Source organism: Myotis nattereri (assembly GCF_964212035.1).
Source record: "Myotis nattereri genome assembly, chromosome: 11".
NCBI classification, from domain to species: Eukaryota; Metazoa; Chordata; class Mammalia; order Chiroptera; family Vespertilionidae; genus Myotis; species Myotis nattereri.
In genome coordinates, this window is record NC_138086.1 from 46,922,579 (window position 1) to 46,940,951 (window position 18,373).

Below are 18,373 nucleotides of genomic sequence, written 5' to 3' on the forward strand. Positions count from 1 at the left end.
GGGGTGCGAGCGCGTCGGGGCGGCCCCGCCATGGCGTTGGGCAGCGCCGCGCGCCGCCGGGGGTCGCCCGCCGCGGGCAGGGCGCGCGTGGGGGCCGCGGCGCGAGGGGAAGCGGCCGCCTCCGCCGCCCCCCGCGCGGCGCCGTGAGGAGCGGGTGGAGGGCACGGAGCGGGCGGCGCGGAGCCGAGCGGCGGCCACCGGGGGGCGGGGGCGCCGGGGAGGAGGGGGGAGCGCGGCCGCCCGACCCTCCCCGCCGGCGGCGGCTCCGGCTCGGGTAAGGGGGAGGCTGCTCGCGGGGCGAGGAGTTGGGGCGGGCGGAGAGGGCGAGGGACGGATCGGGGCGCACAAAGGCTGAGTTGCAGGCGGGGGGTGGGGTGGGCTGTGGCTGGGAGCGGTAGGTGGAGGAGCGGAGGCATGATCAGTGGGATCTATTGTTTCCTGGCACGTTGGGCGGAAAAACAAAGGGATTTGTGATCCTTACCCTGTCATTTTTTTTTTTTTTTGGTCCTTTCCCTTTTTAAATGTGGCTGGGGAGCCCGGCTCTCCCCGCGCCACGCCGGGAGCCGCCTGGCAGCCGCCGGGAGCCGCAGCCAGTGTGCTAGGACTCCAGGTGCTCCTTGGCACCGAGCGAGACTGCGACCTCCTCCCGTCGCGCTCGGCGTCACCTGCTCTCCCGGCCCTGCCCCGGGGCCGAGGGACGGCGTCCCGAACCTGGCAGGGGAATCGGCCGCCTCTCAAGTTGGTGTTATTTATGTTTGTCTTTGGTGAGGGCAGGTTTTGAATCCCCCGGCTGCCCCAGCTCCCCCGCCCCCGCCCCCTCGGGCCGGAGTAGGCGGGGGAGGGAGTGGGGGGAGGAGGAGCGGGGGAGGGGAGGGTGTGTGAGGCTGAAGCCGAGGTCCGGGTGGAAGGAGATGATGATCCGATGCCTTACCCCAAACCAGGCACCACACTCCCGAGCCTTTCTTGTTTGTCTGCATGGGCCGTGCATGCGTGCTGGGCCAGGAGCCGAGTTTGGCGACGATTTAAGTGAAAGTGTGCGTCTTCCTCAGCTGACGGTGCGTGGGGGCTGGTGGAGCTCGGCCTAATATGAAAATCCCAAACCAAAATCAAATGAAAAAAACCTTTAGAAGATCTTGGAAGTATTTATGGCCGCCCTGATGGGTATGAAATCCAGCTGTGGGCTCCAGGAGAGCAGCAAGCCTGCATTGCGTTGCATGTTGAGCTTGTAGTAAGTTAGAGGCAAGCAGGAATAAACACATCAGGGCTGTTAAAGAGAGGTTTCATGGTACATTTGCTTTCTGATCATCACATTCTCATGCTTTTATTCCCATGACATTCTACATCCCTTTCCGTAATTAACAATATCCACTCTGAGGAAACTTCCAAATATTTGCTGTAACTGGACTGAGAGGGAAACGTATTGCCATTTTAAGAACTTGGTTCTGCTTGTTTTGGTCTGATAGTGCACGAGTGTTGCTCTGGGGATGCTGTAAACGAGAACCCTGGACCAGAAGGAGGGAAGGAAACCTCCGTAGGCATGTTTTGGAGTTTGTAAACATAGTTCCCAAACTTTTAATTGTATTTAAACAGAAAGAAGAACTTTTGTCTGATGTGAAGAGTCCCAAATGAAATTCATGTTTCTGGGCAGTTTGAAGATTTCTTAAAGATGTACAAACTGCTGATTTCTTTTAAGGTGATTCACAAAAGCAATCAGAACTTGGGCTAAAGTATTGCTTCCAAGTGTGCTTGTATGACTTGTATGTGTGCATGTGTGTGATTTGGGTAGAGATCTCCAAATTGTGTTTGAAACATTTTGTTACCAGAGACCAGAGTTATAACTTTTAAAGTCTTGGCTTTTAAATTCCAGCTCTGATAGGTAATTTCCTCTGTTTGAAGCCACTTTGAAAGGAAAAGTGTATGTTAGTTGAGTAAACATAAATTCAAATAAGTAAATGAATTCAGAAATTCATTCTTTTCTATTACAGATGAACCTCTAGTCTTGCTTTGAAAAAGCCATTTTGTGTAACTCTTGACTGAATAATTTCCTAATACACCTGTTGCGTGGATCCCTGACACAGTATGCTATTTGAGAGGTACTTTTGCTTGATCAAATACTGGTGATTAGAGAAGAGAGGTATTTTTTTTTCCTGATCATTATGAACATTGGCTTTTCACCCTGAAATAAAAATGTTGAAAACCGAGTCTTCAGGCGAACGAACCACTCTCAGAAGTGCCTCTCCTCACAGGAATGCGTACAGAACTGAGTTCCAGGCACTGAAAAGTACCTTTGACAAACCCAAGTCAGATGGGGAACAAAAAACAAAAGAAGGTGAGGGCTCCCAGCAGAGCAGGGGGAGGAAATATGGCTCCAATGTCAACAGAATTAAAAACCTATTTATGCAGATGGGCATGGAACCCAATGAGAATGCTGCAGTCATTGCCAAAACAAGGGGGAAAGGTGGCCCGTCATCCCCTCAGAGAAGAATGAGGCCCAAAGAATTTCTGGAGAAAACAGATGGCTCAGTTGTTAAGTTGGAGTCCTCTGTTTCAGAGCGAATTAGTAGATTTGACACAATGCACGATGGCCCTTCATATTCTAAGTTCACAGAAACCCGGAAGTTGTTTGAGCGAAGTGTGCATGAATCAGGGCAAAACAACCGTTACTCCCCAAAGAAAGAGAAAGCTGGAGGGAATGAACCTCAGGATGAATGGGGTGGTTCGAAGTCCAACAGAGGCAGTACTGACTCCTTGGACAGCCTTAGCTCCCGGACAGAGGCTGTCTCCCCAACTGTGAGTCAACTGAGTGCAGTATTTGAGAACACCGATTCCCCCAATTCCATCATTTCTGAGAAGGCTGAAAATGAGTACTCAGTGACTGGACATTATCCCCTCAATTTACCAGCTGTGACTGTTACAAATCTCGACACCTTTAGTCGTCTTAAGGATTCTGACTCTTGCACTCCTCCAAGCAAACACGGTGATGATGCAGAGGATGCTCAGAAGAGCGACACATCCCCTGTACCAGAAGTGGCTTCGAAAAGTACCTCTCTCGCTTTGATACCTAGTGAAGAGGCAGAGCTGAGCAAGGAAGCTGAGGACTCCACATCTAACCAAGAGACTCCTGACAGAGTTGACAAAGACATTCCCGGAGAACCTTGTGCTGAGAACAAGGCAATGCCAGAGTCTGACATCCTCTCCCCCCAGAGTGAGCCTTTAGAAGATGCCAAAGCTAATTTGGTTGGGAATGAGGCAGCAATGACACAGAAGAAAGAGCTTGCAGGTGGTGATTTTATCTCTGCTGATGCTTCTGGATCCAGCTGTGGGAAGGAAGTACCTGAAGATTCAAGTAATATTGAGAGTCCCCATGTTTACATGCACAGTGACTATAATGTATATAGGGTAAGATCCAGGTATAATTCCGACTGGCGAGAGACAGGCACTGAACAGGATGAGCAGGAGGATAGTGATGAAAACAATTACTATCAACCTGACATGGAATACTCGGAAATCGTTGGATTGCCAGAAGAAGAAGAAATCCCCACAAATAGGAAAATTAAATTTAGTAGTGCTCCAATTAAGGTAAGTAGGTTTTCTCAGTTTGTTTTGCAAGTTTTTTCCCCCTAAGTTTTCTTAGTAGTATTTGGGCCTAACTGTATGCAGAACAGATTTTGACAACTAGAAGGAATTCAGGGTTGTTGATATACACATGTTGTTGGTGATTTTAAAAGTATGGGAGATATCCATCATGTTTCCTGATGTGCTTTAGAGTTGCATAAGCCAGTATTGAGTAATATTAAAGTTGGAGAAGTTTGGGGATTGTGAGATACTTTTCAGTGGACCAGAGTGTGAATATAATATTATGAACACTAAAAACCAGGGGTGTTAGTCTGAAATAGAGTGACTTCTATAACTAATTTTACCTAAAGTTACCCATAAATAATAACATTTTCTGAATCTAAACACTAGGATATCAAGTATAACACACCAAAGGGAGTCTTATGGTAAGCTTGAAATAATACTCTATTTCCTAGCTTCAAAAAATCTGAGTTATCCCTTCCTTAAGTGTAAGTGGATTGTGAGGAATGTTGGATTTTTTTTTTTTTTTTTTTTTTTTTTTTTTTTTTTGGTACTGCTACTTGGTAGTGAAAGCTTGATTCATGGAAATATATTAGCGGACTTAAATACTTTAATTGGAAAGCTATTACTGTAAATAGCTTTGCGTTCAGAATTTGATCTGTAGCTTTAAAGTGAAACTTTGTGAAAGGAAGTTAAGTTGATTTGCCACTCATGGATTTATTTTTACCCCTTGAAAACTGGATAAATGCCAGCTGAAGTCGGATGCTCTATTCTAACGACTTCACTTAGTTCACATTTGGTAGAGGAACAGCGCAGAGTACATCAGCAGCGGGTGGTGATGGTAATGGCAACAGGGTTAAGGAGCTGAGTGTCAGTCAGTATCTCCTGGAGTGCTGTTTCAGAGTGTCCTTGCCCCAGCCCCGTCCCAGGATCCTGGCATGCCCTCCTAGGGGAATCTGGAGGCAGCATGTGTAGTTTCAAACCACTTTCTAGGGGCTTCTATCTTACACACTGTATATATGATAGATTTGGAATTTGAAATGGTTTCTTACTAAATTTTCTCCTCAAAATCTCTAATCACTGTCTACTGTCATTTCCATCTTAGGAAACTCCGATATAAGGCTGTAAGATGTGTAGTTTACAAAGCAAAGAGAAATCTGACCTTGCTTTAATGATGCAATACTGTTTTGAAATAAAGTTATAACCTGTGAAGTTGCCTACAGGTGTTAGACGGGAAACTTTCATTTCACTAATGTAAGGCAGAAATTCTGGATCAGACTGGGCCAGGTCAAGGTCAACTGTGTGTAAACTAGAGATGTGAGTCTAGTTCCTGAGCAAGCTAAGTTTTCTTGCAGTGCTTTGCCCCCTTCCTTTGTTATTCTCCCCGATACCCCCCAAATCCAGGCACTGGCTTTAGTGAGCCTGTTCCGGCTTGTTCAATGAGCTCCTGAATTTGACAGTTCATGTCCCCTTTGCAAGTGCTCCCATTTGAACATCATTGTTCTACCCCTTAGGAAGAAAGCAATAAGATTAAATTGTTTCACATTGAACAAAGCAAGAATAACTGAAATGAACTCTTCAAGGAGTTTGTTAAAACCAGTGACTGACTCCCTTTTGGGCGGGGGGCGGGGGGGGGGGCGTTGCAGCTTATGAAAGTTGATCAAGTAGAATGCTACCCATTCAGCCAAATGGGGCACCTGCTATGTATCTGGGTTCTGTGCTGCCCAAAATATAACTGCATAGTAATAGATTTAATGAACTATAAAGGATTTATCATTGAAATATGGCTGTTCATATATGATCAAACCAGTTTTGGGATATGAAACTTCGAATATCAAGTGATTTTTTCCCCTAGTATTGCTTATATCAGTAAGCATTTTGCCTTTTAATTTTTATACAATAAAGATACTGTATATTTCATATAACAAAGAATGAAATAGATTACATATATTTAAGTTTAGCACATTTCACCAAGAACATAGATCAAGCAAAATATTTGTAAAGCAGAGAGATAAATGCCCTGTGTTTTATCAGGCAGGTAACAGTACTAGTTGGAGTGGATTAACTTTACAAACAGAAGATTTTCATTCTTTGCCCTTTGTAATGAATAAGACAATTACTCTTTCTTGTTGTTCCCATTGTTTAACATGTAAGTGTGGTTTCACTTGGAAATTTTGAGAGCTACTTTTCTACTGGGTGATGTTCGTGATGGTAATATCTAGATTAATTTGCAATTAAGACTTTGCCTTAGAGAGTAGTAACACTTACTAAATTCAGTGTGTATTTATTGAAGGCTTGTGTGTGTATTCTGATGCTGTTTGCTGCAGGAGAACAAAAACTTATTGGGTTATGTCTTTCCTCTGTAAGCTTGTAGAGTCAAGACTTAAACACAAGGTATTTAAACCCATGTAATAGTGTAAAAACTTGTTCCTAAGTGTCTAATGAGTACTGTAAATGTCCTTGGCTGTACTAGGTGCATGGAGTGATCAGGACCTGGTCAATCATTTGGAAGAGAATACACTCAGCTATTTCATATGTGTATTTCTTTATTCTTTTTATAAAGCATTATTTATAGAATGAGAAGTTATGATTTCCAACCAAAATCTTTTCCTTTGAAATTTAAACATATACCTTTTTTCAGAAGCAATGGGAAGCATATTCCTTACAGAAATGATCTTTAGAACTTTTACATACTTTTTCTGATACTCTCATCTTATTCTTCACAAGGGTAAGCATTCTCAACACCTTTAGCCTCTTGTTTTAGATCTTGTTTATGATCTCAGTGTATGTGATGGCCTCAGTTTCTATTTCAATTCTCCTATAGATATTTTAGATAGATACTTCCCTCGATCATAAATCTAATTTTCAGTCTGGACTTAGAAAGTCATTTGAATCATACCTGATCTTTCTTGTGTAGCCTATTCCTTATATATAATTGCTGGTGACTTTTAGAAATAGTTGGATTGTTTCTTAATGGATAGGTTAATGTGTTTCATAGTGTCCTGGAAAACTATAATGAGATTAATAATAGAAAACATAAAATCCAACTTCGAGATACGGAGTGAAGGAGTGTTATGAACCATGCTAATTTGAGACATGGAATTATGCCTTTATTCTCAGGAATTTCTCAAAACCAAGAGGTTGAATGAATTAAATTTGTCTTATATAAATCAAGATAGAAAGGGCGACACTTTTTCATTCTTTATGTTAATTCAAAACATTTACTGAGTCCTTACTATATGTTTAAGAACAATGCAAATGTGATAAATATATAAAATGATTGGAGCCTATCAAGTTAGAAACTGCTGGTAGGTGGGAAGTGTACAGCCCATTAGGGATGCCTCTAAGGCTATTTTCAATCCTCTGCTTGGATGATGTTTCTAAGGCCACTGAGACTTTATTAAGGAAGCCATACCCCGTTCTCTGTTTCTGGTAGCCTTATGCCTTTCGGATTGGTGCTCTTGAAACATAGTGTATCTGAAAAGGGATATTTTCTAATTCTCAGCAAGAAGGAGATTGCAGGGTTAATGCTGAGGTGCAGTGCACTATACTTTTCTGAGTGTTTCCTCAGACTGTATAGAGTTTTACAGACCTGGGTTCAAAGGAGAATCACCCAGGGCAGCTGTGTTGCTCTAAACCCTACATCAGTGATGGCGAACCTTTTGAGCTCGGCATGTCAGCATTTTGAAAAACCCTAACTTAACTCTGGTGCTGTGTCACATAAAGAAATGTTTTGATATTTACAACCATAGTAAGGATTTATATTTTTGATATTTATTTTATATATTTAAATGCCATTTAACAAAGAAAAATCAACCAAAAAAATGAGTTCGCGTGTCACCTCTGACATGTGTGTCATAGGTTCGTCATCACTGCCCTACATGCTAGTTGTTGAAAACAGTTTCATTAGCGTTTTCTTCTTCACTTGGGGCTCTGCATTGTCAGGGGGTACACAAGGCTTTTTGTTCAGGATAGTGCTCTGAGCATAGTTCTGAGATCCCAGTTTCTGTCTTTGTGGAGCTTTTTCTATCTAAAAGTCTCGCTCAGTGCTTCTTAAACTTAATATGCGTATGAATCAACCGGGGATCTTTTAAAATGTGGATTTGTGATTCAGTAGGTGTTTTGTGGGCAGTTACCTTGATGCGATGGTTAGCCTCCAAGTATGCTACCAGCTATCAGAGGTTATGGCATACAGGCTCAGCAGCCAAATTAAGATGCTGGAGTCACACGATTTATCAACTCGGTTTAAAACCCACAGCCGGAAGCAAGAGGAAAGCCATAGAGTAAGTTCATATACCTACAGTGCTAACGAGTTTGGAAGGGCCCACTGCCTGAGTCCTGGGTACACAGTATTCATATGTCCCATTCCTTTTTCACCTCAACCTTCCCCATTGATGGTGTGGTTATGAGGACTACAGTTGATGTGTGAGCAAGGACTCCACCGACTAATGATGCAGACTTGCTCCAGCACAGAGTGAGGACAGGTGCACTTAGATAGAGCGGTGGTGTTGCCAGTTTGCCTGCTGATGAGCCATGGGTTTTATTTGCATTTCTTGGGTAGAGCACCCAGGATAGGACCATGTTGAGTGTCCTAATGGGTGGCTGAAATGGAGAAGACATAGCTGTCAGTCCACATATGGCATGATGATAATTTGATCTTTCCATCCCTTTCTATTTGCAAGTAAACCTCTGTTTTTTTCCATCATGTTTTCTATTTTAGCATGTCTTACAGGTTACTAACTTACTTATTTAACACATATTATGAATTGTGCTCTCTTCTTACAAGCTTTTTTAAAAAATATATATATATTTTTATTGATTTCAGAGAGGAAGAGGGAGAGAGAGATAGAAACATCAGTGATGAGAAAGAATCACCGATCGGCTACCTCCTGCATGTCCCCCAATGGGGACTGAGCCCGCAACCCAGGCATATGCCCTTGACCCGAATCGAACCTGGAACCCTTCAGTCCCCAGGCCCATGTTCTATCCATTGAGTCAAACCAGCCAGGGCTCCTCTTACAAGCTTTTATCACCTATACTTAATCAAGCCTCTGAGTGTTGCCTCTTTCATAAGCTGCTAGCTTATGAAATAATCAAACATTATCACTTCTTATGAGTTTCTTTACCTTTATAACAGAATTTAATATTCTCAAGTAAATCAGCAAACTCAGAAAACTGGAGGTCTGGGGTGAGATTTTGCATTTCTAACAAGTGCTCAAGTTAGTGCTGGGCTTCTTTCTGGTCAAGAGACTCCTCTTTGGGATCTGATTTTGAATTACAGTCTCTTGTCTTCTGAAAGGGGCTAGTCCTAAAATACTGGGGAAGCTCATTTAACAAATCTGCTTTCCAGATGGGCCCGCTGTATGTAGCTGGTTGTGTGGAATAATATTCTTTGAAGATGAAACAGGTGTAAAGTTGTAAAGTGCATGAAGCACTCTGTCTCTGGATACCAAAGTGAATTATGACCCCTAAATTCATTAGGAGTTTGGATCATTAAAAATTCTGAACCCTTTGTGTGGTCGAAGTTTTTAAGTCTAAAAAGACAGGAGGAGGAAGTTCCCGATAGATTCAGAAATTCCATTTCTGTCATTATTTTGGACTCTAAATTAATATATTCCTAGAGAGAGTATAAGAATTGCCCTCTTAGTTAGTTTGCTGTTATTTGGATAACTTTGATGTCATGACATCTAAATTGGACATCCTTTGAAGTTTTGATGTTTTGTAGCTTATAGTTCATAACCAGGTAAACGTCAAATATTTGAATATGCTGCGTAAAGCCTAATACTGAATATTTATTGAATGAAACCCTTTTCTAATATTGAGTACATATACTAACACCTTCCCTCCCCCCCACCCTCACTGAACTTTGGTCATTTGACATGTAAAAAAGAATTATTCTATACAGCAAAATATTACAGATATTTGCTGTCATTTATTTATAATACAAAGATTTAAAATTTCTTGCTTTTTGTGTCATCCATTTATTTTATCTTCCTCTCAAAGGACACTAGGACTTTAAAGATAAGAGGCTGAATTTGGGGGAAAATAACTTTATTATATTATTCATCTACTGTTTTCTTTATTAACCCAGTTATATGCCCCTCAGCAGTAATTTGACTTAAATCTCGTCTGCATTAGCTTTTCTCTAACATCCTCTTCACCACTCAAAAAGAAAAAGATTTCAGAATTTCTGTAGAAATATACAGTTAGATATAGGATAACTTCTGTATAAACACAACAAACATTGCTGTATTAAACTCTGAATATTATTTCTTGGGTGCTCGCTTTACAACAATATACTGAATATTATTTCTCAGTTTTTGTTTTGTTATCCAACTTATTTAATACTTTTTCATAATTTTCTGTGCTCTTCCTTTTTGGCTCTATTTCAATTCTGTTCTTTTGCCTCCTTATAGTCTACAGTTTCTCATTTTGAATAGGAAGACAACATTTCAAATGCTGCTTTATACTTTTATTCCTAGTCACTTAAAAAAATTTCCCCTTGTTCTAATCTCTTCATTTTGGTTTGTGACACAGCAACTTAAAGATGAAAAGTACTTAAGTGTAATCTAGTGTAATTTCCCACTCACTTTAGTTAGCCCTTCAAGTAGCATATTGTTGACAGATGATCCTTCAGCTTCTGCTTGAATAATTCCGCTATGGGGAGTTTATTATTTTGCAAGGTCAAAGGAAAGTTATAAGAAGGGACATGCTGTGTGTGTGAGTGCTCACGCGCATGCACATATATGTGCTTATTTTCATTTACTCTTAACTTGCAATTTTCTATTGAGATAAAATTCAAATAATACAAAATTCCTATTTTAAAGCATACAATTTAGCAGTTGGCCGTATATTTACAGTGTTGTGCAGCCGTCACTGTTTTCTCATTCTAGAAAATTTCCACCACCCTAGAAAGAACCCCTGTGCCTGTTAGCAGTCACTCCCAATTTTCCTTCTTCCCGCATCCTCTGGCAAACACTAATCTACTTTCTGTCTCTATGGATTTGCCTCTTCTGGACATTTCTTATAAATGGAACCAGGAGCAGGCTTTTAAAAGGAATACAGGAGACACAAAGAGTATGACTTGGGATATGTTAAAGTTTAAGATTGCGGGAGGACATCAGACTACAGGAAAGTCAAAGAGCAAAGGCAAAATAATTTTCTGGACGGTGACATGGTCTAAAGATTAAGTGGCAAGATGTGGGAGCAACAAATTCTGTCTGCACTTTTATGCAATGTCTTGGAGAGGAAGAAGACAAGAAACTGAGGGGACAGCAGGATACAGGAAGGGATGAGGGTACGTATTTGTCAACCGAGGAAGACTAGTGTATGCAGCAAAGAGGATGGCTGCAACAGCTCCCTGGTTCGGGGCACTGCACCTCTGTTCATGTGCTCTGAAACTGCTGTTGATGAAGCGTAAGTCTCTGCTTCAGCAGAGCGTGTCTTTAAAGGCACAAATAGTGCTAGCGCCGATTTTCATCTTTACACTGGCCTTTTCTAGCACGTCGGGACCCTTACGCTTTTCTAATGATCTGATGCTTATTTGCCTCCTACCGCTCCTATGTTGTTGCTTTCATGATTCTTTTATGTTGACTGGAATTGTTCATGGACCAACTTCACTGTTTGTTTTAAAAATTTTTCTCATCTTTCATTATTTCAATATAGAGTTCAAATGCCATACTTAATATTCTCTGTAATATAACCATCTGTGAAGTGAGTAATTATGGGTGGGCGTTTATTTAGTTTATTGCACATTGTCTACTGAAGCGTCTTATATATATTACTATTAAGTATTATTAACTGGTAATGAAAGTAACCAAGAGTGACTTGATATTCTGTAAACTTGGGAAAATTTGCCTCTTAAGGTCTTCATTTTCTTATTTGTAATTGAGGCTATCTTACCTGTAATTTATCACTAAGACACCTTTATCAGCTTTAACATCTTGTGATTTTTCTGTAAAACGTATTTGTACAATACCATTATTATACCTAGTAAATATCTGCGCTATCATTTCAAAGGGAAAATTTCAGACATCTTTTGTTAAAATGTCAAAATGAAGAATTTATAGTTAAGTGCTCTTGCGAATGTTATTTATGCTATACATTATAAGTAAACATTTTTAAGTGATTAAAATATTAAATCTAAGAGAGTGCATTTTTATAGAGTGTACATCTAGAGTACATCTTCAGAACGGCTTGATTATTGAAATTAGTGTTGAACTATATGTTAATACACCCTGCTGGGAACCTAAGAATAAAGAGAGAAATGCTTTGTAATACAGCTGCTGACATATTAATTGCTTCACTCACTTTTGTTCTGGAAATAGCTTTACCGCATAGTTCAGCATAATTGAGATACTGGTAATTTTTTGCACAGTTCCTAAATTTTCAGCCTAATTTGCTTCTCTTTTTCACGCACTCATCTTTACAAAAAAGGACAATGAAATAGGCAGAGTATAAAAATATCTGAAAATACAATATTTTAGGAGAAAAGTTTTCTTCTTTGCTCACCTAATCTATTTCAAGAGGGATTTTTGAAAAGCATTTGTAAAGTTAAATCTGTTCCTTATATATTTATGTATGAAGAAAAGTGGTTTTATATGAGATGCTCATCTTGCAAATTATTTTCTACACACAGTGGGCTAGATTGGGACACAGAGTGATTGGTGCGGGTCAAACGGATAAACAGAGTCCTGACCGTGGAGGCTTCTTTCCAGGAGTGACCAGTTGAGTCAGTATTTGGTGTTGTCCCCTTGGTGCGTTTGGACCAGCGTGGCCTTGAGAAGCCGCGTGACTGTGCCCGAGTCTGCCACTCTGCAGTGAGGTGCGCCTTTCTCTGTCATCCACTTCACATCTCTCCTTCAAAAATTACTTTTACTCTTCATTTTCTTTCAAAAATTTATCAGGACAGAGTTTCACGGAGAGTACGTTTATCCTGGAAAATTTATCTAGAATACAGGGATTATAGAGTCCTAAACCAGGAGTGTCTGTTCAGGCTCCTGAACGGTTTTTCTTCCTCTGTAAGGGACCTCAGTGCACGAGAGAGCTGGACAGCTTTATTGGTCGGTGTTTGAGATCCACCTGTGAGTCAGTGCCGTGCTGATGGGTTCTTTTACTAAGCACTTGTTTCAGATAAAATAGATGTACCAAGTTGTTACATAAAGGAAGAAAAAGACAAATTCGCCTTTTTTGTTATTAATCAACTGGTGTAAGTCTTTTTTTTTTTTTTTTTAAGAAACCATTCCTCAAGGGGAGAGGCAAAACTTTGCTGAAGGGTGTTTGAATACTGTCTTGTGCACCATTGCATAAAACGTGTTTACTTTTAGAAGTTTATTCTGTAGGTAGAATAATAAAGGACAGTAATTTAAATGGTGCATCAGTTACTACGGACTGTACCCAGAGCACCGATTTCCTCTTAGAAATTTTAAGGTTGAGCATGGAACATTAAAATAAATACTTAAACAAAATAAAAGCTGATCCAGAAATGAAAAATCCATGGTAAAACAGGGAAAGTAGAATACAGTAATGATGATAATGTAGGTCTTCATTGACTTTTGGTATCTGTGCATAACACTAAATTAACAATGAAAGGGAATTAACCCTATATACAGTGTTTTGTTCAGCATCTACAGTTATTTAGATTATTTAGCTAGAAACCTAAAAGTAAAATTATTGGCTAAAATACGTGTAAGCCATTTATACATACTGCCTGAATTATTACAATTAGCACTCCATTGGAATGACTTTCTCACAATCCCTGCACGAGCACTGGTATTATTTATATGCTTTACAGTTTTCAGTTTGGTAGATGAAAAATGTCTTTCATAATTTATATGTATTATATTGATCTATTGGTGAGTTTGAATGATTTCATATATTTACAGGCCTTTTTAAGATATGAATTCTGAATGTTTATTGCCTTTTTTTGGTCAATGATTGTTAGTAAGGAGTTTATCAAAGTGTTATTTGTCTTGGTAGACAGCTAAAAGAACTCATGTATCCAATAATAGGGAAATGGTTAAATTAATTATGACATATATACATGGTGTAATAGGATAAAACTGTTTTAAATCATGTTTTCTAGAATTTTTAAAGATGAGAAATATTTTACAATATTGTGTAGGGTAAAAAGACTGGTAAAATATTTAATTGCATTTTCATCATTATTTTATTTTTAAAGTATATGTATTTACATCTAGAACAAAGATTGAAAGCTCACATATCAAAATGTTAATTCTCGTTATTTCTGGATGGAGAGAGTAAAGGTGATGTTTAAAAAAATTACTTTTATTTTTCTAAATTTACTAAATTTTGTATAATGAACATGTTATTGCTTTAATTATATAAATATAAAAAAGGTGATGGGGGTCACAATTGGAATGATCAGCAATAACAACTTAGGAAGTTGAAAACAAATTTTTAATACCTTCTAAGATTGTAGTAATATTTAATATAATTTTATTTGGCAGTCATTGTATCATAGGAAAAACATTTTGTTTGAGAAGTGTAAATTTATGGATTACTGAAGAAGGGTTTGGTGAACTTTTGACAGTTGAATTCATTAAGTGCATACTTTTTTACTTCTTGCTAAAATTGATCCCACATTTGTGGCAAGCTTCTAAGTATCATGGGGGGAAGACTTTTCAATGTATTTTAAATTATGGTGTAACATTTGTATATCTGTTAGATATTTTCCTTGAGTTGCTGTTGTGTTACTTAAAATATGCCTTAAAAACTGGGCATGTATTCTAGATTTGAAGTGAAAAATACTTGAAAAGGCAGTCTTACTAAAATTAATACATATTTGTTTAAAGAAAGCCTAACAATGGTCTCAGGTGAGATTATGTCTTTCTTTTTGATCTGTTAAATCATTAAGCCACAACAGGCTTTCTCTCTCCAAAGATGAGACAGTAGAGAAATCAAATTTAGTATCTGGTCTATATGTAATCCTATGAAAACACTCCGTTAAAAACAGGATTTTGAGTTCTAGACCTCCACAGTGTCCTTTTGAATATGTTTCCTGTTCCAAAACACCAACCAGTATGTAGTTTCCTGTTGTTCTCTTTAACAAAACTTTTAGCTGAAAAGAGAATCATTTGATGTAGGATTAGATTATATGGTAGTGTATAATATTTTTAGTTAGAGTCAAAGGGTCAGTTCCTCTCATACATTGGGTTGTGTTCTATCTTTGAAAAGCTTTTGTAGATAATGCTGGAGTTTATAAAGGAGAAAAATATTTTTGTTGGGTGGTAGAGTTTTCCGAAATTAGAAATTTAAAGTATTGCTTCTGGCCTAATTAGATCAACTGATAACTCATATCTTAACAGTTGCAAGCAGTTTGGCATTTTATAAGCTCTTGTGAAGTCCTAATTAAATTGCCTTATTATTTAATCTGATGCTACATTATAATTTTTCTTTATGTATAGTTAAAGCTTAATATGGCTAATAAATTCTATTTGTATTTCATTGAATACTGAGTTTATAGTGGTAATATTTAGATGGTTGTATATTATTATAGGGATTATTTAAAGAAAAAAGGCAACATTATTATGCATCCAACCAAGTTTGAGATGAGACTTGTGTTTTTCCATTGGAGACCATGATTCCTGTAGAATTGTTATGTTGCTCGTTTCTTTTTTGAATAATGAGGTCTGTGATTTATATGTTTAAGGAACTGGAGAGCTATCAGGAGGTTGCCCCATTTGCAGATATAGCAGTCGGAAGTTTTAGTTTAAAGTTACTTGGTTTTGATTCAGTGAATTTCTCACCCTTAATTAGAGAAGAACCATTGACTAAGTAGAATTGATCTATCTCACTCTATCTCACTGGAGGGTGATGGAAATAAACTCTAAATATTGATATGAAATAATTTTAATGTTTAGGCAATATATTAGGGTTCTATTTAATGTTTATGTAATATATTAGGATTCTCCAGAGAAACAGGACCAATAGTGTGTGTATGTGTGTGTGTGTGTGTGATACACATGCCTATGTATGTATGTATATGGAGAGAGAGATTTAAGGAATTAGTTATGGAGGCAGTGCTGCTAGGCTAGAGACCCAGGGAAGAACTGAGGTTGCAGTTCAAGTCCAAAAAGTGTCAATTAGAAGACCCAGGGCAGAACCCAGGTTAGGCACTCTGGGTTCAAGTCTGAAGGCTATCTACTTGAGAGTTCCTTCTTGCTCAGGGCGAAGTCAGTCCTTTGTGCTATTTAGGCCTTCTACTGATTGGATGAGGTCTTAATACCCAGACAGGTATTCACTCAAAGTTAACCAATTTAAATGTGAATCTTATTTAAAAAACAATCTCATAGAAGCATCCAGAATAATGTTTGACCAAGTGTCTGGATCCCATGACTCAGTGAAGATTACACAAAATTAACCAGGAGAGTCTGGGACTCTTATTTGGTTGTACCCCCTGAAGATGTTTCAGGGAATTAAAAACCTAAATTTTCCCACATATTTTCGTGGAGGAGTTGTTAGGAAATCTGCTAAAGGGGTTCTCCCTTTTGGGGCAGTATGTAGTAGGAGGAGGTAGTAGATCACATGGTTTGGAATATCAGACCTAGATTCAGATCCTACTGACGCATAATCTTTTTAAGAAAACATGTTTATGAGTTTGTGTGGGGGGGGGAGGTTGGGGGTTAATGGGGGGATGTGGACACATTTGTAATACCTTAACTAATAATAAAAAAAAAAGAAAAAAAAAAGAAAACATGTTTAAACTTTACAGGCAGGGACTTTGTGTCTGTGTTTGTTTTATGCTGTGTCTCTAGTCCTGTCACATGACTAGAGAGACACATAGTAGGCATACAATTAGTGTTGGTAACCTTTAATGTCTATCCCTCATATTCCTTCAATTTTCCTATGCCCTATTCCCACAAAGGTCCAAAGTGGGATGATGGAGATAATATTTGTACATGTATAATGATTGTATAATTTATTTATAGGTAAAATCCTTCAAGTTAGCAGTTATAAATGAAAACGGAGTGATCCCATTACAGATTGTCATCTTTTCTGGCTCCTGCTCTGGTTTGCTCTTTCATTTGGGGAATCTCAGTCTATCCCCCTGTAGTGACAGTTTATAAGTAACCAGAAGCAGTCATTTAAGTATGGCTGCATGAGATATGGCTGTGAGGGTAGAAGGGCGAGAGTATTCATTTTGCCGTAACTTTATTTCGGCTTTGAGTGATTGCCCAAGCTTGTAATTAGTTGCAAAGAATATAAAAATTGAGGCTCTATATGAAAGATGTAATGCTCCTTATTTGAAATTGCAATAATTTGCTACAACTTCGGTAGCTTGAATCTATGAGTCTATCTATATTCTTACATGAAAATTTAAAGAAGGCAATGAAATTATTTCTTACCATTTAGTCTTTTCTCACCTTTTATTTCCTGACCTGTTTATTAAAATGTGTTTTTGTTGTTCTCGTCAGCCATTAGAAAGGAATTACCCTTTTGGATAACTTCTGCCTCCGTTTTTCTCAGTGACTCAAAAGTTAGTAATAAACTTCATGGAAACAAATAATCTAAGGTCTTGAAATCATATTTTTGGTTTTTATGTTTCCTCCATAAATTACATTATCTGGAAGATGTCTGACAGTTGTTATTAGGCTGAAATATGAAATGGCTTTGCTTGTTCATGTAAGTTTGTTTATGTACATAATGTATATCATTTTCCCCTGGCAGAAATAGCTTTTAATGGCACTTTACGGAAGAAAATTGCTAAGCTGTTTTCTTTTTAAATAAAAACACAATAACTTTTCATGAGTTTATATACATTTCTGGAGACACAAAAAAAGTATTTCATAAAAATAAAAATAAAAATCACCTTTTAGTGCTAGTGATGTTGGGGAGAGCATATGATAATATGGAAGTTCATTGTGTTATTTGAATAAATTGAGCCAGTATGTTAAATGTTATGTTATTACTGCTGATATTTTTTGTTTTGAGATTAATATGATTATAACATTTTGTAATTACTGTGTGGGCAGTAGTCAAGAATGATAAATCACTTATTATTTGGGTGTTTATAAATAACTGGTTTGCTACAGCCACTTAGAGAAGCATTGTCTTCTGAATTGATAGCAGTCAACAAACATTATTAAATACTAGAGGCCTGGTGCATGAATTCATGCATGGGTGGGGTCCAGCTGGAGAAGGGGCCAGCCCCTGGTTGAACTCCCAGTTGAACTGCTGGTTGAGGGGACAATTTGCATATTTGCCTTTTATTATATAGGATATTTATGTGTTGAGCTTTCTGTCTGCTGTGTAGATATTAATATACATATGACAAGTCATTGCTCCTCAAGAAATTTATAGTCTTATGAAGGAGACAGGCAGAGAAGAAACATTTATAGGATACTGTGATAAGTGCTGTGATATAGGTATATGCAGAAGGTGACCATGTATAATTTATTGTCCAAACTGACTCGTTTCAGAAGAAAGGGTAAATAATAATTATACATATTTGAGAAGTTAGCTAGTCTGAGTCTGTGTTTGTTTGTTTATTTATTTATTAAATAAGAGAATAGACTGTTGCCTAGTTGTCTTTGTATCACTCAGTGTTAGGGTAACCATGTAGTTTATTGCCGAACTGGGACATTTTTGGAGATTGAGAGAAATGCTATAAATACTTCTGTTGGGACAATGGGCATAACCTAGGACTAACCCAGGGCAGCCAGTACACATGGTCACCTACATATAACAGAGGTGCTCCTGAGTAGGAATGTCTACCTTCAGTAGGAGGAGGGAAATCAGCAGGGAGGGCTTCCTCAGAGAGGTGGTACTGGAATCT

The 18,373-nt window shown here is 38.6% G+C and overlaps 1 protein-coding gene across 1 annotated transcript in view; it reads left to right on the plus strand.

The window, feature by feature from the left end:
* The first annotated feature begins 288 nt into the window (after window positions 1-288).
* Window positions 289-18,373, plus strand: part of PPP1R9A (protein phosphatase 1 regulatory subunit 9A) — a 241,769-nt gene continuing 223,684 nt past the window's right edge. The window contains exons 1-2 of the mRNA XM_081102246.1: window positions 289-738; window positions 1,986-3,579. Of these exons, the coding sequence (XP_080958372.1) occupies window positions 2,188-3,579 (1,392 nt within the window). The 5' untranslated portion in view covers window positions 289-738; window positions 1,986-2,187. The remainder of the gene's footprint in view (window positions 739-1,985; window positions 3,580-18,373) is intronic.